This window comes from Hyaena hyaena, unplaced genomic scaffold, assembly GCF_003009895.1.
Source record: "Hyaena hyaena isolate Hyena2069 unplaced genomic scaffold, ASM300989v1 scaffold_198, whole genome shotgun sequence".
Lineage (NCBI taxonomy): Eukaryota > Metazoa > Chordata > Mammalia > Carnivora > Hyaenidae > Hyaena > Hyaena hyaena.
The window spans coordinates 1115512-1139919 of record NW_024080829.1 but is presented as its reverse complement, the minus strand read 5'-3'; the positions used below and the strand labels follow the sequence as shown (position 1 = coordinate 1139919).

At 34.8% G+C, this 24408-nt stretch overlaps 1 protein-coding gene across 1 annotated transcript in view; it reads left to right on the top strand.

The window, feature by feature from the left end:
• The window catches only part of SPATA5 (spermatogenesis associated 5), a 323817-nt gene that overhangs the window by 30437 nt on the left and 268972 nt on the right, over positions 1-24408 (top strand). The window contains exon 10 of the mRNA XM_039241597.1: positions 9198-9352. Within this exon, the coding sequence (XP_039097528.1) occupies positions 9198-9352 (155 nt within the window). The remainder of the gene's footprint in view (positions 1-9197; positions 9353-24408) is intronic.

Below are 24408 nucleotides of genomic sequence, written 5' to 3'. Positions count from 1 at the left end.
TAGTGATGTGGGGCTTAAGGGGAAACATGTTTTAGACCGGAAAGAACGTGTTGGTATTAGGTTTGCCTGGAGCATTTTGACTTTTCTTCATTGTGTCTTGTTTTCCATTCTCAAAGTTTTGAGAGCATTGGAAAATAAAATAATTAAAACAAAATGACAAATTTATTGTTTAATTAGCTACACCTGTTTTTTGTCTCAAAGTTGTGTTTTTTAAGAACATAGAAGTATTGCTTCTGTTTTTGTTTACATTTTAAAAATTAACTTTAAACTTAGTAAGGAAAGGAAATGTCACAGATTGCTTGCCCTAAGCTATATTCACTGATGGTGTACATGTGTCCATTTGCTCCTCTAGTTAATTGCTTACTTCTGGTTTATAAAAATACATGTGTTTTTAAAAATTTAATTTCTTGGCATAGATTCTAATATGGCCTCATTAAGAATGGTTGATGTCTAATAAACATTTAAAAATCTGAAAAATAATTTATATAAAATACATTTTATTTTTTCCATGTAATGATAAGTGAGATAACAGATGACCAAAGAGACAAAGTTTTATGTAAAGTGACTCCTGAGCTAGTGGCAGAGCTAGTACCACAGAAGATTGGTTGCACTAATATGATAGCTCCAGGGATCTTTAATCTTTGTAAAGTCATATATACATTTAACATTTAATTCATATAAATTCTGTTTTAGCTTGTACATTATTTTCAAATAGCATTTGTATAAAATAGAGTAGCTCAATATAGAATCTAGAATTATGGAACCCTAGATTGGGAAATAATCTGAAGGCCTATGGCAGGAATTTCCTGGACCTCTTAAGCTTTTATAGCTTTTGCAAATCTGTAATTTTCCATTTTTGTTCTTTTTCCATTTCTGACAGTGCCATGTTTTATCTTCCCATTATCTACAAATAAATTAATGGAGCTGGATTTAGGTTTATTTAAAACATGTTCTTTTATATTTCTAAGTGTGAACTCTTTTAAGGACAAGGATTTTGTTTTTTATTATTCAACAGGGTCTTATAATCTCTAAAGTTATGCTCATTCTTGTCTAAAGGCCTTTGTTTTTTGTCTTTTGTTGTGTGTGTGGGTTTTTTTTTTTAATGTTTGTTTATTTTTGAGAGAGAGACACACAGGGCGAATGAGAAGGGGTAGAAAGAGAGGGAGACACAGAATCTGAAGCAGGCTCCAGGCTCTGAGCTGTCAGCACAGAGACAGATGATGTAGGGCTTAAACTCATGAACCCTGAGATCATGACCGGAGCCAAAGTCAGGCATTTAACCAACTGAGCCATCCCAGTGCCCCCAAAGGCCTTTGTACATGTTATTTCCTCTGCTTCTTGTACTCTGATGCCTCTATGGCCCCAGTTCTCATGTTCTCAGTTTAAGATCAACTCATTTTTCAGGTCTAATGACTTGAAGTTGGGCACACATTTTAGTCTGTCCTCATTTGTGAAGTAAAAGAATACACTACATGATTTTTGTGAGGGTTGTTTAAACTGTCACTAATCCCACAAAACTGGGTTAGATGTCTCTGACATGTGTTTTTATACCACTTTGTTCTTTCCATGTCAAAGTAGTTAGCACAGTTTATAATATATGTTATTATGTGTCTTCTCTATTAGATTGTTAGCACTATGAGAGGCCTTTCTGCTTCTTGTTCTTGTGTACTCTCACATGTAAGAGCTCAATATATAATGCTGAATACGTTATGTTTAGGAGGTACTCAGTGAATATTTTCAATGAGTGAATAGGTGAATTAATTTTGAAGAAGAATGCCTATGAAAGAGTAACTTACGGTCAATGCATATATATTTTCTATGTGGCTTTATGATATAATATTTTGATAGTTGCTTTGCTTTAATATGAACTGTAACTGAGGTAGCAAGTAAGTAATACAGGTACAGCATAGTGCTTCTCTTATCGAGAGTTTTTTAAAAAATACTTTCAGATTAATTAAACATAAGGAATGTTTTTATCTGTCCTCAAGTCCTGTTCTTCTTTCTCACCCCCACTCCCGTATCAAACATCCATTTGTATAAACATATACTGACAAATGAAAACTTATTGTGAGGACTGGTAAATCATATTTACAATCCATATTTTGCAAAATAGTATATTTTGCACATTAGTCAACTTAGTAAGTCCTCGCTGATCCTTAGACTGATTAAGGCTTCTGTGTAAACAATTCACAGAGCCTTTTTTTTTTTTACTGATTTACCTTGTTATCATGGTTTTAATTATTTTGATAAAGTGCTCTAAATAAAAATTATTACATTCATGCTTTAGCAATGAAATGTTAAGGGGTAAACTTCATTGTGTGTGTGTGTGTGTGTGTGTGTGTGTGTGTGTGTTGTCTATGAATATATATATGTGTGTGTGTATATATACACATATATGTATATATTTGATGACTTAGATTTGAAGTTAGTCTATTTTTTTTTTTTGAGAGAGTGTGCACGCAAGTGGAGGAGAGAGAAGCTTAAGCAGGCTCCACGTCTGGCATCAAGCCCAGCATGGAGCTCGATCTCACGACAGGGAGATCATGGTCTTGATCTGAAATCAAGGGTTGGACAGTTAACCTAATGAGCCACCCAGGTGCCCTGGCATTTAGTTTTTTTTTTTTTTTTTTTAATGTAGTTAAAAGTGGTATCAAAATTGCACTTTATAATTGTTTCTTGCTATTACCTAGGAAAAATAAATTTTTGTGTATTGACTTTGTATCTATGTGCCTTGTAAATTTACTTACTAATTTTAATAATGTGTATGTAGATTCTTTGAGTTTTCTATGTATATGCTTATGTTATATAACTTTACATGTATACACTGTGCTGATAATGACAGTTTTATTTCATTAATCTCTACACTTATTATTTCTTTTTCTTGCCTTATTGCACTGGTTATGATTTCTAAAATACTATTTAATATAAGCAGTAAAACAGTTATTCTTATCTCATTCTTGATCCTAGGGAGAAAGTTTCTAATATTTTCCAGTTAAGAATTATGTTCAGTCTCTGTTTTTTGCAGCTAATCTGGTAAAGAATTTCTGTCTATTCCTAGTTTGTTTTTATAATTAATATTGATTTTTTCAATCATATTATCTGTGTCTATTGAGATAATTCTATTGTTTCTTTTTTTTTTTTATTAATGTGGAGATTAGTGTTGATTGATTTTCAGATGTGAAACCAACCTTATATTCTTGGACGTAGCCATCTTATCATGATGTATAATCCTTTATATATTTACATTCTCGCTGATGTTTTGTTTAGGGTATTTGTACCTATGTCCATGAGAGAGATTCATTTATCATTTTTTTTCATATAGTACTAAGATTTGAGGAACAGAATTTTGCTGGCCTTATGAGTCAATTTAGGAATTGTTTAGTTTTTCTCTGGAAGAGTTTCTGTAAGCTTAGTATTATGTTCATCCTTAAATACTTAGTAACATTTTCCAATGAAGCCATTTGTGTTTGGAATTTTGTCTGTGGTTAAAGTTTTACTTACAGAATTGATTTATTTAATAGCTATTGGAATATTCAGTTATATATTTTCTTTTTGTTTGCATGTTAATTTTGGTAAGATTTTCTCCTAGAAATTCATTTCATGTGAAATTTCATATTATTTGCTATAAAATTATTTCTAGTATCTCCTTATTAGCTTTTCGATATCGGTAGGTTCTGTAGCGATGTCTCTTATTTCAATCTTGATATTAGTAGTATGTGTCTTTTTTCACATTGCCAGAGGTTTATCAGTTTTACTAGCCTTTTCAGAGAATAAACCTTGGCTTTACTATATATGTATATTTTATTTTTTATTTATTTAAAAAAATATTTTTAATGTTTTATTTATTTTTGAGAGAGAGAGAGACAGCGTGAGCAAATGAGGGTCAGAGAGAGAGGGAGACACAGAATCCGAAGACAGGCTCCAGGCTCTGAGCTAGCTATCAGCACAGAATCCGATGCGGGGCTCGAATCCACAAACTGTGAGATCGTGACCTAAGCCGAAGCTGGATGCTTAACTGACTGAGCCACCCAGGTGCACCTATATGTATATTTTAATATTTATTTATTTTGGGGGCGCCTGAGTGGTTCAGTCAGTTGAGTATCCAACTTTGGCTCAGGTCATGATCTCACAGTTCGTGGGTTTGAGCCCCACGTCAGGCTCTGTGCTGAATGCTTGCTCAGAGCCTGAAGTCTTTTTTCGGATTCTGTGTCTCCTTCTCTCTCTGCCCCTCCCCAGTTCACGATCTGTCTCACTCTGTCTCTCAAAAATAACTTTAAAAAATGCAAAAAAAAATTTAAAAATTTATTTTTGAGAGAGAGAGAGAGAGAGAGAGAGAGCAAGTGAGCATGAGCAGGAGAGGGGCAGAGAGAGAGGGAGACAGAATCTGAGTTAGGCTCCAGGTTCTGAGCTGTCAGCACAGAGCCCAGTTGGGAGCTCGAACTTGCAAGCTGTGGGATCATGACTTGAGCTGAAGTCAGATGCCCAACTGACTGAGCCACCCAGGCACCACTTGATTTTAATATTTTTTAATTGTATGTTTGTTTTCTGTTTTATTTTATTTTTTACATTTTTTAAATGTTTTTTATTTATTTCTGAGAGAGAGAGAGAGAGCGAGAGCAAAGGAGGGTCAGAGAGAGAGAGATACACACACAATCTGAAACAGGCTCCAGGCTCTGAGCTGGCTGTCAGCACAGAGCCCGATGTGGGGCTTGAACCCACAACCATGAGATCATGATCTGAGCCGAAGCTGGACGTTTAACCGACTGAGCCACCTGTCTTCTATTTTATTAACTTCTTTCTTTATTATTTCCCTCCTGCTGTTTTTCATTTTTTGGTTTATTTTATTGTTCATTTTACCAGATGAGGACCTCACTGACTTCAATCCTTTTTCTTTCCTAATATGTGCATTATACCTGTTACTGTTTTTTTAAGTACAGCTTTAGCAGCATCCCACAAATTTTCATGTTATATTTTTGTTATTATTTAGTTTTTAAAAATAACAATTTTTATTGGATTTTTTCTTTTGATCCATAAGTTATTTGGAAATATACTGATTAATTTCCAAATATTTTTTTTTGGTGTCTTTTTGTTATTGATTTTGCTATTCTGTGGTCATAGAATATACACTTTCTGATTTTATTACTTGCAATATACAAGAAATATACTTGAAATACTTGAAATATACTATTGCTTTGTGTCTTAGCCTGTGTCAGTTTTGGTACATTTTCCAGGTATACTTGAAAGCTATTTTACTGTTTTGGAAATTTTTTTCTATTATATGCCAATTAGGATAAGTGGGTTACAAAAGCATGGGAATCAAGAGCAAAAATAAACTATTGGGACATCATCAAGATTAAAAGCTTGTGCATGGCCAAGGAAACAATCCATAAAACTAATAGGCAACCGACGGAATGGGAAAAAATAGTTGCAAATGACATATCAGATAAAGGTAATATCCAAAATCTATAAGGAACTCACCAAACTCCACACCTGAAAAACAAACAACCCAGTAAAGAACTGGGCAGAAGATATGAACAGACACTTCTCCAAAGAGGACATCCAGATGGCCAACAGACACATGAAACGATGCTCAGCACCCCTCCTCATCAGGGAAATACAAATCAAAACCACTCTGAGATACCACCTCACGCCAGTCAGAGTGGCTGAAATGAGCAAATCAGAGAACTCTAGATGCTGGCGAGGATGTGGAGAAACGGGCACCCTCCTACACTGTTGGTGGGAATGTAAACTGGTACAGCCCCTCTGGAAGACAGTGTGTAGGTTCCTCAAAAAATTAACAATAGAACTCCCTTATAGCCCAGCAAATAGCACTGCTAGGAATTTACCCAAGGGATACAGAAATGCTGATGCATAGGAGCACATGTACCCCACTGTTCACAGCAGCACTTTCAACAATAGCTAAAACATGGAAAGAGCCTAAGTGTCCATCAACAGACGAATGGATCAAGAAGATGTGGTTTATCTAAACGATGGAATACTACATGGCAATGAGAAACAATGAAATCTGGCCATGTGTAGCAACATAGATGGACCTTGAGGGTGTTATGCTGAGCGAAATAAGTCAGGCAGAGAAGGACAAATACCATATGTTTGTACGTATAGGAGGATTAGGAGGAACTTAACGGAGGACCGTGGTGGAGAAGAAGGGGGGAAATAGTGGGGGAGAGGGAGTGAGGCAAACCATGAGAGACTCTTGAATGCTGAGAACAAACTGAGGACTGATGGGTGTTGGGGGAGAGAGGGGAGATGGGCATGGAGGAGGGCACATGTAGGGTAGAGCACTGGGTGTTATATGGAAACCAACTTGACAATAAACTGTTTGTTAAAAAAAAAAGGGATAAGTGGGTTAATTTTGTTTTAATATCTTCTCTAAAAATGTCTATAAATATATAATTTTTGACTGCTGAGGGAAGTGTGATAAAATCTGTAAGTCAGGTCCATTTCTCCTTTCACTGTGCTTAATTTTGCTTTTTATATTGTGAAACTTGTTGCTAGGTATATATTAATTTAGAATTTTATACATTTTTGGTGGCTTGCCCCTTTGATTATCCTGAAATGTCTAGTAATACCTCTTGCTTAAAGTCTATTTGATAGTAGATAAAGGAGCACTATTTTATTTTTATGTTTGCATGGTATTTCTTTATTTTACTTTCAGTCCTCTCTATATTTTCAGTATACATCTTTTGTAAACAGCACAAATTTGAGTTTTATATTTTTAATCCATCTAATGCTGTCAGTCTTAATTCAAGTGCATACTACATTTAAATTTGGGTACTATCTTAAATAGTTAGGTTTAACCTCTCTTCTATTTGTCCTATCGGTTCTGTGTCCTCCCCCCTTCTCTTTTCTTGTTTTCTCTTGAAATAGGCAAGTATTTTTTATTATTTTGTTTTTCTCCTGTTACCTTTTTAGCTATACATTTTAATTGTTTCTTAGTGTTTATCCTACATATTATAATATATTTACTTGGCTTATCAAAGATTAATGCAAGAATTGTTCAAACACTTTGAGAACACTTTGATTCTCTTTACCCTCAAAACGTTGTTTTATACAGTTTATTCATTTATATTTATCTACATATTTGGGATCCTTATGATTGACCATTCTGAGGTTTGATGCTTCACCAGCAGGAGTCACGGGACTTACCATGGAGTTATACTGACAGCTCTGATTTATTATAATGCAAAGGATACAAGGTAGATTTACCAAAAGGAAAAGGCTCATGGGGCAAATTGTGGAGGAAGCCTGGTACAAACTTCCTAGAGTCCTCTCCTAGTGAAGTCGCAGAGGACATGTGTAATTCCTCTAGAAATGAGTTGAGACAGCATGTATGAAATATTGTCTACCAGGAAAACTCATTAGAGGCACAGTGCCTAAGGATCCACCCAATAAGCCAGTTTTCCATTATTCAGTTATCAACTAGTAAATAGCTTATGCTTTCTCCCCTCATTGATTTGTGATATATTAACACAGGTTTATCATATATTAAATTTATATGTATATGAATCTGACTCTGAACTATGTCCCATGTGGTCTTTTTAGTTTTATAACTTTTTTTTTTTTTTTTTTTTGAGAGAGAGAGAATGTGTATGTGAGTAGGGAAGGGGCAGGGGAAGAGGGAGGGGGAGAGAGAGAGAGAAAGAAAATCTTAAGCACAAGCCCAATGTAGGGCTCTCTAAACACCATGAGATCATGACCTGAGCCAAAGTCAAGAGTTGGATGCTTAACCAACTAAGCCACTCAGGAACCCCAGTTGTATAACTTTTACAGACTATTTTTATTCTTTAAATTTATTTTAAGGTCTTTTTTACTTTTGAGAGAGAGAGAGTGTGTGTGCGCATGTGAATGGGGGAGGGGCAGAGAGAACAGGGGACAGAGTATGAAGTGGGCTCTGTGCTGACAGCAGAGAGCCTTATGTGGGGCTCACATTCGTGAACTGTGAGATTATAACCAGAGCCAAAGTTAAGGCTCTTAACTGACTGAGCCATCCAGGTGCTCCATACATTATTTTTAATACTGTTAATTGTAGTCTGTCTTAATGTCTGGTAAGATAAATTCTGCTTATTTATTTGCATTATTGTTGACTTAGTTGTATATAGACCTTGATTCCTTAATACTGTTTTTAGGGAAGTTTTATTGTAATTTACCAAAAATATGCAGTCAGCATTTAAAAAAAATTTTTATTAAAAAACATTTTTTTAACATTTATTTATTTTGGAGAGACAGAGAGAGACAATCAGGAGAGAGTAAAAGGGAAATTCTAAAGACATCTCATGTGATTGTTATTTCTGTCATGATCCAGTTAGGAGGTAAAACCTATAGCAGTTTGTTTGTTTATTTTTGAGAGACAGAGAGACAGAGCATGAGTGGGGGAAGGACAGAGAGGGAGACACAGAATCTGAAGTAGACTCCAGGCTCTGAGCTGTCAACGCAGAGCCAGACTCAGGGCTCGAACTCACAAGCTGTGAGATCATGACCTGAGTCGAAGTTGAATGCTTAACTGACTGAGCCACCCAGGCTAGTTATTTTTACAGAGAAAATTTAATATAAAGAATAACCAATTATAAAATTATTAACTAGGTAATTGAAAGGCGGGTGGAACTATAGGAAGCCGTTCTCACTCCTAAGTCTAGGGAGAGCGGGGAGAAAGGGAATAGGTTGAGATTATTAAAACCTAGAAGCTGAGCTGTAACTCAGATACCTGAAGAATAGTCTCATAATTTGAAGGCTGATTCAGACCTCTTAGAAGGTGGCATTGCTAGTTCGGTGCTGCTGTCCCTTAAGGGTTGGTAGAATGACAGTCACAGGACTAGCAAATGTATAGGAAATCTATGGGATGTAAATAGGAGGGAATGAGTCCTTTCTTCCCCTTTCAGCTTTGTTATCTCCCTCTGGAGCTTTGCTCTAGCATTGGCAAAGCCTACCATGGAGCTAAAATAAATTTGCAGTCTCAGCCCCAGTATCACAGAGATGGGTATAGAAGCATATTTTTGCCTTCATCTCCCACATTTTTTAGTCTCCCTCCTTACCCTTCTACCATCATTTATATGCACAAGCACAAACAATTTGAAATGCCAGAAGTATGTAGTTTGGATTTATTATTATTTTTATTGGTAATGGTTCAGTCTGTATTTATGGGGTAGAAGATAAATCTTGTAATACTTTTCTCTTTGCAGGTCTCTATGCCTTACGGAGAGTCTTGAAGAAACAGCCTAACCTCTCTGATAGCAAGATGGCTGGGCTGGTGAAGATTACTCTGAATGATTTCTTACAAGGGATGAATGACATCAGGCCCAGTGCTATGAGGGAAGTAGCAATTGATGTACCAAATGTAAGTCATTTGTACTCCATGCTAACTATGCTGTTTGAGTTAAATTCTGAAAGAAACAGGGGCGCCTGGGTGGCTTAGTCGGTTAAGCATCCGACTTTTGCTTAGGTCATGATCTCGCGGTTCGTGGGTTCGAGCCCTGCGTCGGGCTCTGTGCTGACTGCCAGCTCAGAGCCTGGAGCCAATTTCAGAGTCTGTGTCTCCCTCTCTCTCTGACCCTCCCCTGCTCATGCTGTCTCTCTCTCTCTCTCTCCTAGAAATAAATAAAAAATATTAAAAAAAAAAATTCTGAAAGAAACAGAGACTGCAGAGACAACATGCCCAGGCTAAACTTAAAAATAAAAAGTTTTAATTGAAATTTTTATGGATGTAATTGGAGATTCAGGGCAGTTGTAAGAAATACTATAGGGAGATCCTGTGTATTCTTCACTTACTTTCCCCCGGAGTGGTAACATCTTGCAAACAATTAGTACATATCACAAGCAGGATATTGATAAAATCATTGATCTTATTCAGACTTCCACAGTGTTACTTGTACTTATGTGTGTGTGTGTTTAGTTCTGTGAAGTTTTATTACTTGTAAAATTTTGTGTATCCGTCACCGGAACTGAGTTACTGAATAGTTCCATCACCACAGTGATCTCCTGCTTTGCTGTTTCATAACCATACTAACCTTGTTCTGTACCTGTTTCTAAAATTCTGTCATTTTTGAAATGTTATGTAAATCAAATTATACAGTATACAGCCCTTCGATATTAGTTTTTTCCCATTTAGCATAATTCCAAGGAGATTCATCCAAGTTGTTACGTTCAACAATAGTTTGTTCCTTTCTGTTGCTGAGTCGTATTCCATGGTATGGCTGTACCATGGTTTGCTTAGTCATTCACCTGTTGAAGGATATCTGAGCTGTTTCCAGTTTTGGGTGATTATGAATAAAGCTGCTATGAACATTTATCTGCACGTATTGTGTAAATTTAAGTTTTTATTTTTCTGAAATGCCCAAGAGTGCAACTGCTGGATTATGCGCATATTTAGTCTTATAAGAAGATGTCAGCTAGGCTAATTTTAGAATTAAAAAAATCTTCAAGTTATGATGCCTGGTGTTTCCTCACGTTCTTTTACATTTTCTTCATCATTTACATGCTTTGCATAGTTCACTGTCAAGTCACCACAAGGGCATCAGAAGCTACCTTTTAAGGGAGGGGGGGATCATCTGTTACTTTCTCTTAGCACCCAAGTGGGCCTAACATTCAGGAAAGAAATGTTTCTTTGAATATATTAATATTTCTGGAAAACGAGCATTGAAACAAAGCATTGACACTGTGTCCTGCATTGTATTGGGGTAAGAGATGAGCTGTTTAAGTTGGCTTGATCATAAGGAGAGTGCTTATATCTTGGTATAGCTTGAGGATAGTTTACAGATCAGCTCTCTGACAGTTTAGGAGAGCACTGATGGAAGAATGGAACTCTGTGACTAGTCTTTCCATTTGCTTCTGTAATATCACCCCTTTAGTTTTTCTTTTTGAGTTTGTTGTATTGCTTCTGAGATACTCCCTTGTAAAAGCTCACACATTACCATTATTTAAAACTTAGAGCCATGTTAGAGAGTCAGGCATAGTTTTATACCCTTTTCCCCATTGTGTGGGGAAAGTTCTCTTGGTCATTAATGTTTTAATTGCTATAAGCTAAAACAAACAAAAAACTGAAAGAGACTAAAAAGATATTAAGTCAATGGAATAGACTGTGTGGAATGATACAGTGGGGAGAGATCAGTAGGTTTGTTTTCACTTTTGTTGTTTGTTTTGCTCGTTTGGTTTTCACTTTTAAAAGGGACTGTTCCTTGTAAAATGTATTTTGTGGCCAAATAAGTTTGGGAAGTACCGGCTTAAATAAAACCAATTGTATTTCTTTGCTGCAGGACTTTTCAGGGTTTTTTAATGTGAAGAAGTGTGAAAGAGAGCTATTATGGAAACTTATTTGGCCTTGGACCATGTGGAACAGATACTTTCTGCATTTTGCAATGTGGTAGATTGCACAAACTGACTGCAGATTTTTCCCACAATTTTGTTTGCTCCTTTTGCAGTGCAGCTTTGTAGCTCCTACCGTAAAAGAGATGGAGTCAGGTTTTCCACCCTTTGAATTTCTACTTGGCCATGTAACTAACTTGCTTTGGCTAATCGGATATTAGCAATCATGATGCAAGCCGACTTGAAAGCACTTGGGGCTTGCTTTTTCTTGTGGCTCTTGGAAACCCTGCATTCATTCTGCTAAGATATCTGTACTTGTTTCCTGTAAGATGAGATACCATATGGAGCATAAGTGAGCCCTCTTAGCTGAGATTCCCTCCTTTCAGTCATCCGGCCAATTGTCAGACATGTGACACATGTGTCAGACACAATGCTAGACTATCCCACCCCAGCTCAAGTTTACCCAGACCAGAAGAACCACCCAGTTAACTCTTAGAATTGTCAGAAATAATCAAATGTGTGTTGATTTGAGCCACTAAACTTTATGGTAGTTAGCAAAAGCGCAAGTGATGAAGATGCTTGCTTACTTCTTATAGAACACAGTTGTTTTGTAAATTAAGGTGGAAAACAGTGCCCTAAGTTAGGCACTAACTCTAAGGACTAACTTCTAGTTTAGGCAACTTAATGTGATTTTAATTTTTTTTTGAAAACTTTTTCAAACTCACTAATGAACTTATAGCTTAACTTTGGGGTTCTACAGAAGTTCTGTAGCAGAACATGCTAATTTAGTATGAATAAATTGACAAATGGATCTATGGAATAATCATTGATTGACGTTGGATTAGTAGAAGCTTTTCACTGAAATTTATGGTCTAAAGTTTGGGCACATTTGTATGAATATCTTGTATTTATCTGTGTTTTATTGGCTACTGTTACATAATGTAATGGATCAAGTAAACGCATAATCATCAAATGCCACATGTGAAAATTTCAAGTGATAGAGTTATAAACCAGCTACACCATCCAAAAACACTTTAGTGTTTAAAAAAATTTAGGATCTAAAGAAACATACAGTAAGTTTTTAAAATTTAAAACTACTGCCAATAGAGAATGTGTTTAAACAGTGGCTGTCCACTTTTGGAATTGCTAAACTGATTTATTCATCAGAGAAACTGGTACTACAACTGCGTTTTTAATTGCTCTAGTGAAAGATCTTTTTTTCCTTTATTTTCTTTTGATACAGTATTTACAATCCGTGGACTTGAGCCATTTTCCATTTGGCACTTTATTACTTGGCCTGAGGCCATGGTGTACTGTGATGTTACTCATGAACTCCAGAGTGATTAGCCCTAGTCAAAGTACTTTTTTACATTGCTTTTTACTTCAGATTGTAAAAATTTTCCTGAGAAGTCAACATTTCTATAATTGGATTGCTAAATTTTACTCTTCTGCCTTTAGCCTATTACATCTACAAAAAATATCTCCAAATTATTTCTGCAGGTTTACTACTTTGCTATAGAAAACCTGTATCAAGCTGGTATTTAATAGTCAACATTTTTTAATAGTAAATTGAGGATGCAGCATCTTTTGAGGTAAGATTTCAGCGTGTGAAATTAAAACTTCTAAATCACATTTGCCTAGTTATATTTAAGTTTCAAAGAAATGTCTTAAGATGGGAATATTGCCAATTATAATATAATGCATTATTAATTTCAGGAGACCATAAGTGTTAGCTACTTACTTAAATGTAATGTTTCCTTTTTGTGGACTTTCTGAATTGGTGATTGTACCAACTGGTGTATTAAAAGTCAAATGTGTTTTACAATTAATTGGTAATTAAAATAAAATGTATTTCTTTACCATAGGATTCCTTAGAATCTTGGACTATGTGAGCGTGCATTTTGAAATTTCAGTTTTTCACCCAGAAATAACAACTGTTAATATTTTGTTATAGTTCTAATAGTTTAAAAAATGTTTAAAGATTGTTTTTCTGTGCATATAGATATTTCAATATAACTAATCTTAGGGTATATAGTTTTATATTTTGCTTTTTTCACTTAAAATTATATGGTCACCATTTTACTTTAAAATTTTTCAGCAAACATCATTTTAATGACTATTTAATAGTTATGTGTTAAACTGTAATTGTTTTATCCTTCTTCCATTCTAAAAAATCTGTTTTCTTCCTGTTTTTCTCTAATATGGTTATACACATATTTATGTACAAACCTTTGCATTTATGATTCCCAGAAGTGGAATTACCAGACTAAAGTATGTGGTTTTAAAGTTTGGGGCAAATGTCATTAAGCCCTGTTTTTTTTCCCCCCAGAAAGATGTTTTAATTTATAATTATGTGATAAAAGTTTAAAATTATATAGAGCTTAAATAAAATCTTATTTTATTTTTACTTTAGTCCTTTTTAATTTGCCACTAGAGTTTAGTTTTCATTATGAGGAATAATACTGGATAATCTTTAGGTAGGGATTTAAAAAAAGAAAATGAAAACTATCAATTATATATCTTCTTTCTATAAAATTGTTAAATTTTTAGATAATGGGTCTAAGCTGGATGGCCTTTTAAGGAATTTTAAGTTCTATGAGAATAGTTCTTATTTTTATCCTTTATTTTTATCCTAGCACATGATAGATGTCCAATCAATATTTGTTGAATGGATAAGTGAACAACTATAATCTTCTTGAAAAACAAAAACAAAAACAGATGGTCAATTTCACATATATTTAAAGAATATTTCATCCTTCTTCTGTACTAAAGCATAATATAGTCTGTTAACCTTCATGTAACATTTTTCAGATTCTTCATATTTTATAAAACAAGTGGTTTCTTTAGCGAATTTTAATCCTGTTTATTCAGTGAACTTAACAATTTTGGAATAAATATGCCTGTAATATTGCTTAGTTGTCTGTATCCTTCCTAAGGATACAGAGTAGTCTTTTATATTTTCTGCCAAAACATGTTGCTTTCTTGATGTATTAAAAATTCTCATTTTATTAAGATAAACAAAATTTATCTAAAACTACTTTCAGTAGTTGAATTTACATACTATCTTTGCAATAAACCATTTTATATATACTATAGCAATTATCACTGATAAATGACAGTCTTAACCAAATATATACAAATTGATTACCATCAAGTTTAATTCATTTATACATCTTAAATCACCCCCACCCCCAGGGTTTCCCTATTTCATTTTATGTAGTTTTAGGTTGTTTCATTATTTGTAAATAATCCATCTTTATACTTTTTGTATTTCTTTTGGATTGCAGTTTTCAGAATTTGGACATTTGGTTCAGAATAAGCTAAAAGCCAATAAAAAGAGAGGGCTCTACTTTTATTTGAACCAATTTTTGTAAAGAGAACTGCAACCAGAGCCTTAAGACTAACTGTATACCCCCAAACCTCTTTGTAAGCTTGGATCCAGATTAAATTTAGAGGTAGTCCGCAGTCAAATTGAGTGTATACCAAATGTCATTAGTTAAATAAACATACCTCATTTACTCCCATTTTTAAAAGTAGCAAACTTAATTATGTGAATAATCAAAAGACTGTTTCACTAATTACATATTCAAAATTTCCTGGTGTATTTTCATTTGGCATCTTTTCAGATGAGAATAGAACATCAGAATGTGACAAGGCAGTTGAATTTCATAAGATGAGCTCATTAGCATTACTTTTCCTGTGCAGAGAGTTAAATAGTTTAATTGACCATAATTACATTTCATTCTTCATATACCCTCAGGATAATTAGAAGGAATTTGAGTTTCTGTTCTTTAAAAACAGTACTGTATTCTATATGTTCTTTATTTTTAACAGATTCAAAGGATTGAGGGTTTCTGGGATGCTTTACTAAATAACAGATTGCTTTTTTTGGAATAGATATACAACCTGTGGAAATTCTATTAATTCCATATTGGTTCTTGGCAAGGCTTTTGAATTCGGTTTCTTTTGATTTTGCTTCTTGTTGTCTAGACAGAAGAGTGTCTTCTATCACTCCCAAGATCCTAGTCTTCCCTGCCAACTTCTCTTGTGCATTTTTATAGTTTTAAGTAATAACAATTGAACAGGAAAGCACATTTGGGAAAATAGATTACTTTTAACCAGGAAATACTCTGTGCCAAAATCAAGATTGTAGTTTTAAGTGTATTAAATATTTTAGAAGTTTAACTCTTTCATTCCATTTTTCTTTTTATACCTTACTTTTCTCAGATTTATAGTCTGCAGGAGAAATGAGAGAGATACAAAAGTTAGTGGAAAGATCAACAGTTTCTGCTCTCGGCTCTGACCCTGGTTAACTTTGGTGAAATCAAAGACTTTTCTGTCAAGTTATAGAAGGAAAGCTCTTAATTTGCTGTTTTCGATGCATGTCTTCTTTTGAATTTATAAGTTATGTTGAGGTTATCATAGAAGTATATGCTGTACTTATATGTTATAGTTGATCAGTACTCAATAAATACTTGATGAGTCTTTGCTAAAAACACAGATTTTCATTTAGTGTAAAGGATATCATTGGTAGAGTTAGTGTGGTTCTTCTATGGTACTACACTTCTTTATTTCACCTTGCGCAGATATGGAGTAATTGTATACCATCTGATCTTACCATTTAGTCCATCCCTCCCAACACTTTGTTGAGTAATTTAGCCAAAAGAAATTACTGATCTGGCTTAAAAGCCATCAGTATGACTACCAGTTGATTATCTTTAGAATGAAATCTAATCTCTTTAGTTTGGTATTTGTAACCTGGCTCATGTCTCCTTCACTTTTTTCTTACATTATGCTCTCATCTTATTGAACCACTCTTGTTTCCACGTGTGTTGTCTTCTCTCCCTGAAAAATTGTTTTCTGACTTCTCAGTTACCGAAGATCTTGAAGTGTGATCCCTAACACACACCCACAAAATACACATATATGACTTGTGAATATAATACACCTACTACACAAAGTATGCATATATCCCTTGGACCTTTTGTCTTGTTAATCTTTGTATCTCTACTGCTTGGCAAATGGTAATGACCAAGTAATAACGTTTTGTTAAGTGACTGAATATTTTGTGAAGAATTTTGATTCATAAATGTTCTTATTTCTCAGAAATAGTTCTTTTACCCTTCTATATAAGTATATATTCATATTTTGGTAACAGCTTTTTGAGATACAATTCACATATGAATTTGTCATTTAAAGGGCGTATTTTGGTGGTCAAGTGTATTTAAAGAGTTGTACAGCCATTACTGCAGTCAACTTTAAAACATCCTTTTATCATTCCAAAAAAGAATCCCATTACCCTTTACCCATCATCTCCCACCCTGCTCATCCTCACCAGCCTGAGGCAAACCTTTATCTATTTTATACCTTTATAGATTTGCCTATTTTAGACATTTCATATAAATAGAATTATAAGATACTTGATTCTTTGTGACTGGGTTCTTTCACTAATCATAGATTTTCAAGATTTATCCATGCATCATGTATTAGTACTTCATTCCTTTTTATTGCCAAATAATATCCTATTGTATGGATATTGCACATTTGATTTATCATTTTATTAGTTGATAGACATTTGGATTGCTTCTGTCTTTTTACTGTCATAAATAAAGTTGCATTTGAACATTTGTATACAAGTTTTGAGCACCTGTTTTAATTCTTTTGGATCTATATCTAGTAGTAGAATTGCTGGGTCATTGGTAATTCTGTTTAACCTTTTGAGGAACTAACAGTTTTCCAAAGTGACTGCACCATTTTACATCCCCACTGGCAGTATGTCAAGAGTTCCGGTTTCTACACACCCTCATTAAAACTTACTATCTTTTTGATTATAGCTATCCTAGTGGTGTGAATGATATATTGTGTTTTTTGATTTGCATTTCTTTAGTGACTAATGACACTGAGCATCTTTTCATTTCCTTATTGGCCATTGTGTTTATCTTCTTTGGAGAAATGTCTATTCAGATCCTTTGCCCCCTTTTAATTGGGTTATTTATTTGTCTTTTTATTAGTGAGTAGTAAGAATTCTTATATATTCTGGATACAATATGTATGATGTGTAATAGTTTATCTTAGTCAGTGGGCTGCCTCTTTCATTTTCTTAATAGTGGCGTTGGAAGCACAAGTTTTTAATTTTGATGAATCCCAGTGCATCTATTTTTTCTTTTCTTGTGTGTATTTCTGGTACTACATTTGAGAAACCATTGCCAAATCCAAGGTCATGAAGATTTACCTTATATTTTAAGAGTTTATAGTTTTAGCTCTTACATTTAAGTCTTTGACTAATTTTTCTCCCCAGGTAGGGTTAACCCTGCTCTTTTGTGTGTAATGGTAGCATTATAGAAACCACAGTTATAGCTTGCAACCACGAAGCCATATATGGGAATTTTTTTTTAACCAGTGGTAAAATATACATGACAAAATTTACCATTTTAACTATTTTTAAATGTATAATTTGGCTGCATTAAGTGTGCTTACATTGCTGTGCAGTCATTACCACCATCCATCTCCAGATCTCCAGAAATTTTTCTTTTTCCCAAACTAAAACTCTGTACCTATTAAACAACATTTTTTTTTAAAAAAAAACTTTTTAATGTTTATTTTTGAGAGAGAGAGAGACTGAGTGTGAATGGGAGAGGGACAGAGAGAGGGGAAGAGACAGAATCCAAAGCAAGCTCCAGGCTCTGAGTTGTCAGCATAGAGCCTGACTTGGGGCTCATACTCATGAATTGCAAGGTCATGACCTGAGCCAAAGTCGGATGCTTAACCGACTGAGCCACCCAGGTGTCCCCGAACAACTCTTTATTCCCTCACTATTAAGTATGATGGTAGCTTTTTTTTTTTTTTTTTTTTTTTTTTTTNCTGACTTGGGGCTCAGACTCATGAATTGCAAGGTCATGACCTGAGCCAAAGTCGGATGCTTAACCGACTGAGCCACCCAGGTGTCCCCGAACAACTCTTTATTCCCTCACTATTAAGTATGATTGTTTTTTTTTTTTTTTTTTTTTTTTTTTAGGGAAGTTCTGTATTATGTGAAATTCCTTTCTATTCCTAGTTTGCAGAGAGATCTTTTTTAAAATCTAAAATGCATGTTGAATTCTGTTGAATGCATTTTCAGCATCTTAGAAATGATCATAATGTGTTTCTTTAATTTGTCAATACAGTGCATTACATTGATTTTCAATATTGAATCAATCTTGTATTTCTGGATGAATTCCACTCGTGTATATATAGTACTCTTTTTATGTATGTTCATGAGAGATATTTGTCTGTAGTTTTTTTAATGAAGTTTTTTTTCTGGTTTTGGTATTAGGGAAATTCTGGCATTATGGAGTGAATCGGAAAGTGTTCTCATTTATGTGTTGGAAGAAATTTTGTAGAATTTGTTTTTCCTTAAATGTATTCCACCAAAACCATCTGGGCCTAGAATTTTCATTATTTGGAAGACTTAAGTACAGTTTAAGTTTTTAATATATATAAGACTATTCAAGTTGTTTAGTTTCTTCTTGAGTGAGTTTTGGTAGTTTGTATCTTTTAGGGAACTGGTCCATTTCTCTTTGTCGGATTGATGGAGTTAGTTGTTCATAGTTTTCTCTTGTTATCAGTTTACTGTCTATAGGATGAGTAGTGATGTTTTGTCTTTTATTTCTCATACTGGTAATTTGTGTCTTTTTTTTTTTCCATGGTTAGTCTAACTGAAGGTCTATCATTTTACTGATCTTTTCAAATGATCAGCCTTGTGTTTTATTGTTTTTCTGGCTTTGATTTCACTGATTTCTGCTCTCATCTTTATTTCCTACCTCCTGTTTGCATGAGGCTTAATTTGCTCTTAAAAAAGGGGTTTTTTTTTTTCTGTCACTATTTCACTGGATAAAGAATTTACGTTGATAGTATACTTCCTCTCCCTAAGTTCTTTACTGTTTTTGCCTCACTCTTCTTTCTTGCAATATTTTTGAAAAGAAATTTGCTGTCTCCATTTTCTTTGTTTTCCATGTGTAATATATCTTTTATTCTCTGGTTGCTTCTAATATTTTCTCTCTATCATTGGTTTTAAGCAATTTGATTATGATGTGCCTTTGTATTTTTCTTCATGTTTCATGTGCTGGTTCATTGATGATCTTGTATGTGTGGGTTTATAGTTTTAATCAAATTTGAAAAAAAAAAACCCAACCTTGGCCATTATTTCTTTAAATATTTAGTTTGTTTTTTGCCTTACTCCCTCACTGGGGACTCAAAATCTATGTGTATATTTGTCTGCTTGAGCTGTTTCAAAGCTCAGTAATGGTGTGTCCATTTTTTTCTTTTTCTCTTTGATTTATTTTAGTTTCTGTTGTTTTGCTTACCATTTCACTAACTATTTTACTTCCTTGAAATATCTAATATGCTATTAGTCCACTCCGTTGCATTTTTAAAATTATAGACATTAAATTAGTTTTCTTCTCTAGAAATTTGATTTTTATCCTTTTTATATGTTTTTCTTCTCTACTTTGTGTTTTTAGTGTTTCCTTTATTTGAACATATGGAATACATTTATAACAACTTTTAATGTCATTCTTACTTCTATCATTATAATTTCTGGATCAGCTTCAACTTATTGATCTTCTTATGGGCTGTATTTTCTTCTTTGCTTGACACTTTTTGATTAGATTCCAGAAATCTTGAATTTTACTTTGTTGGCAGCTAGATGATTTTTATATTTATTAAAATACTCCTAAAGTTTGTTCTGGGGTGTGGTTAAATTCCTTGGAAACAGTTTGATTATTGAAGTAGGGATTCTTGCCTTTATATTTTCTTAGGTGGGACCAGGGCGGTGTTCTATCTAGGGATAGTATTTCCCCACTACAGAGGTAGGATCCTTTTCAATTCTCTACCTAATGCCCTGTGAATCACAAATTTCCTGTTGAGGGCAGGCACTATTCCTTCTAATTCTTTTGGGTCTCTGGTCTCTTTCCACCACCATCCCTCTCCCAACCTTATTTTGTTTTTCTCACATATGTACACAGATAACAGTGTATATAAAGGAGACCCTCATCAGATTTCAGGTGTTCTCTTCCTGTTGACTTCTTTTATCTCCAATCCTCTGCTCTGTGATACCTAGCCTCTTTGGCTCTCCCATACTCCTAGCTTTATCTTTTCATCTCTGGGAGACAGCAGGTTCTGCCTATGTTTTCCTTTCTTTGCTATACCCTGTGACCTTTTCCAGGCAACGGGTTGTGTGTAATCAGCTAGTTGGTTTCCTTTCTCTCAAGGAGCATTGTCCTTTGTTGCCTGATGGTCAGTGTTCTGACAATTAATGCTTCATACATTTTGTCACTTTCTTTAGTTTTTTTCTTTTTCAGACAGAACAGTAAATCTTACCTCTTTCACTTATTGGCCAGAAACAAAGATCTCTGTTTGTCAGTTTTAAAAAATGTCCCTTATTTATAAAGATTTACATCCAGGCAACAAGGTGGGATATATTTCAATGTTTCATGTTAAAATTGCTGTCAGAATTTCATGTACTTTCCAGAGAAATGCTTTGTAGTTTTTTATGTAGGTTTTTATTTTGAGTATATTAAGAATGAACCTTCTGGTTTTGACCCAATAGAAAGACCAGTGCTCTAAGATGAAATGAGATATGATGCTAAAGTGGGAAAAATATGGTAGATTGATTAAACTTAATCTGAAAATTAGATGACTGAGAATTCCAGTATAAGCAGAGATAAATTTAAAAAATAAGTTTAAAGACCTGAGATAAAAGTTTTTTTCTGCTGTCTAGAGCTATAGATTAGTACTAGGACATAGGAAGAGAATATGTGAAAATAAGTGCTAGAGAAGTCTAAGCTGCTTATAATTTAATCATCTGTCTGTCTTTGTTGAGGAGCCCCAAGATCACTCTCAGGCTTGATTTATTAGAAGGACTAACTGGAGTCAAAAGCCGTTTTACTCATGCTTATGATTTATTACAGTGAAATATCAGCAAAGGGAAAAGGTCCATGGGGTAAATTCAGAGAAATTAGGCACAAGCTTTTAGGTGTCCTCTCGCAATGAAATCACATAGGAACATAGTTCTATCTGAGACGATGTGACAATACATGTAAAGTGTTATTGACCAGGGAGAATCATATGGGTTTTTGGAGGTCAGCCATGTATGTGTATAGCACCTCCATATCTGACCTTAGCTAAATTCTAGCTTTTTTCAGGGCAGAAAGAGATGTATTTAAAACACATTGTCTGGGTAAACTTATCTGGTCAAACAGGTACAGCATAGCCTAATGGCCTCACATACAAAAACACTTTTATCAGGGAAAATATTTAAAAGGCCTAGAGATTATCTTCCAGAAGGCTGCCGATGGCTGGTCCTAAAGACTGGCCTTTCTTTAGAGTGGGTGGGGTTTGAGCAACCCAGGCCTTCTGAATTAAAACTTTTTGAACACTGTAACTTCTTAACTCTATGCTTATTTAGATTTCATTAGTTTTTTCCTAATGGCCTTTGTCTATTTCAGGTTTCCATCCAGGTTATCAGGTCTCCTTATGCTTCCCTGGGCTGTAGCAGTATTTATTCTTAGCTTGTTTTTGATGACCTTGACACTTTTGAGTATACTGTCAGGTTGTTTGAAGAGTGTCCCTCAATTTGAGTTTGGCTGATGTTTTTACTATGGTTAGGCTAGGATATGGGTTTTGGAGAGGAACACCACTGAGGTGAAATGCCATTCTCATCTCAGCTTAACAAAGATAAACTGTTAATTTTGAACCTTTAATTATATGATTTAAAAATCCCTCAGCCCCTCATGAGTACTTAATTAGATTTTAGGTGGGTGTGCTGCTAACATGCAGAATTTGTTCTTAGTGGCTTTTATCCATCTTTAACTATCATAACTGCTTTGCTTTTTCAGTAATGTCAGGATTTCTAATGTGCACAACTTCAGATTTTCCTAAAGACAGCAGAGAAAGGAAGCCAGGAAGGAGAATAGTAACTGGTCAAGTCACAGATTAGGGAAGTTAAAATGGATCTCTTTTATCACATTAGAATCTGGAGGAAAACTCAGTCAGGTCCATCAGTATGATTTTGCCATTATTCTTACATACATCTTTTCGTTCCTTCCCCAAGATGAACTAAAAGCCAGCAGTAGAGGTTCAAATGGTACATCCTCATTCATTCTCCTACTTATTTTTCATGTTCTTGCTTAAATAATCAGGTCTTCTAGAAAGCTGTAATTGACTATCTAGGACCTTCCAGGCCTGTTACGTGTATTATAGCATCCTGTAGATTTTTTTTTTTAATTTAATCTTTAAATAAATTTTTATGATTTTTTTTTTTTACAAATAGTTTATTGTTAAATTAGTTTCCACATAACACCCAGTGCTCATCCCCACAAGTGCCCTCCTCCATGCCCATCCCCCCTCCCCCCCACATCCATCAGTCCTCAGTTTTTGTCAGCATTCAAGAGTCTCTCATGGTTTGCTCTTTAAATAATTATTAATGTGTTTGTTTAATGTCTGCCTCTTTATCCAGACAGTGAGCTCAGTGATGTAGAGACCAAGTCAGTCTTGTTCATTCTTCATACCTCATTCTGTGTACCTACCTAGATTCCTAGAGCTGGGCCAGACACTTCAAATATAACAACCTTTCAGTAAAATGAATATATCAAGAGTGAATGAATGAATAAATAAATGAGTTAGTGGATGGATATTTGATATTAAAACCTCTGCCTATAGGAGCCTGACTCTCTTGTTGATACCTGTAACACATGAACCCCCATACTTGTCAGAAGTTATAAAAGATAAATACTACCCTAGGATAGTTCATTTTTGCTCAGTAGTCTACCATATAGGCTTGCTTATTAGTTCCTGAGATCTGCTTTACCTGTCTCACAGAACTCAGCATGTGCCTAGGATATATGTCTTATTTCTCTAAGCAACTTATTCCCCAGAATTGTCTTATGGTATCTGTCGGGCCTGGTTCCCAAGTTGGTTCTATCCTACTAACATTCATATCCTCAGTTGTTACATGTAGCACATACAACATCCATTAGAAGCTTTGATTATAAAGTAACATCCTTTGTTCTTTTGCTAAATATTGACCATTAAGACAGTGCTGTGAGAAATATTTTCTGATATCCCCTATTCTCTTTGTCAGGGTTTTCTTCTCATTCCTGTTGCCTCAAGCCAAAATATCAATAGTAATCTTCTTTCCCCAGTATCTTGGCACTCTGGCTAGCATTGGTTATTCTTCACCATGTGGGAAGTGTGTATCTTAGGACACAGGGTTGAAGCTGCCTAGGAAGTTTGCTTATATAAGTTTGCTCAGCTTTCTGACAGCAAGGGGCCTCTTCTCTTTGCTTCCTATTTCACAAAAATTTAGAGCATCTCTTCGACCAGTCTTGGCAGGGGAGGTTTTTTCTTTCCATATATGCAAAAGTTTTTGTTGTCAACCAACCATCAAAGGAGGTCAGAGGAAATGGTTTGAAATTTATGATCCAACTATTTGGACATTTCTGGGCTAAAAAAATGTCACACAAGGCATATGCATAGCCTTTGTACACTTTTATGTGTTAGCAACATTCTGTCTGACCACACATGCTGGTTTATTAACTGTCCTTTTTTTCCCCATTTCACCTCTTACCATACCATCACCCTATGTCTCCCTCTAGAGCTACTTTATTTAAAATTTTTTTTAATGTTTATTTACTTTAAGAGAGAGAGAGACAGAGCATGAGCAGGGGAGGGTCAGAGAGAGCAGGAGGCACAGAATCCAAAGCAGGCTCCAGGCTCTGAGCTGTCAGCACAGAGCCCGATGCAGGGCTCAAACCCATGAACCATGTGATCATGATCTGAGTGGAAGTCAGACGTCAATCGACTGAGCCACTCAAGTGCCCCAAGCTACTTTATTTTTAAAATGAAATGAGTGAAATATGTGTCTGCCTATGAATTTATTCCTTTACTAGACATTAAGCATCTATGATATACAAGGCACTATTGTTAAGAAGGTCCTGGTGATACATGCATATTTTAAGAGAAGAGTCCTTCTGTTTGACTTTTCACTTGTATCATAAATTCCCAAATAAGAATAATTAGAACATAACTTATTTAAAATTTTTTACTATTTAAAAC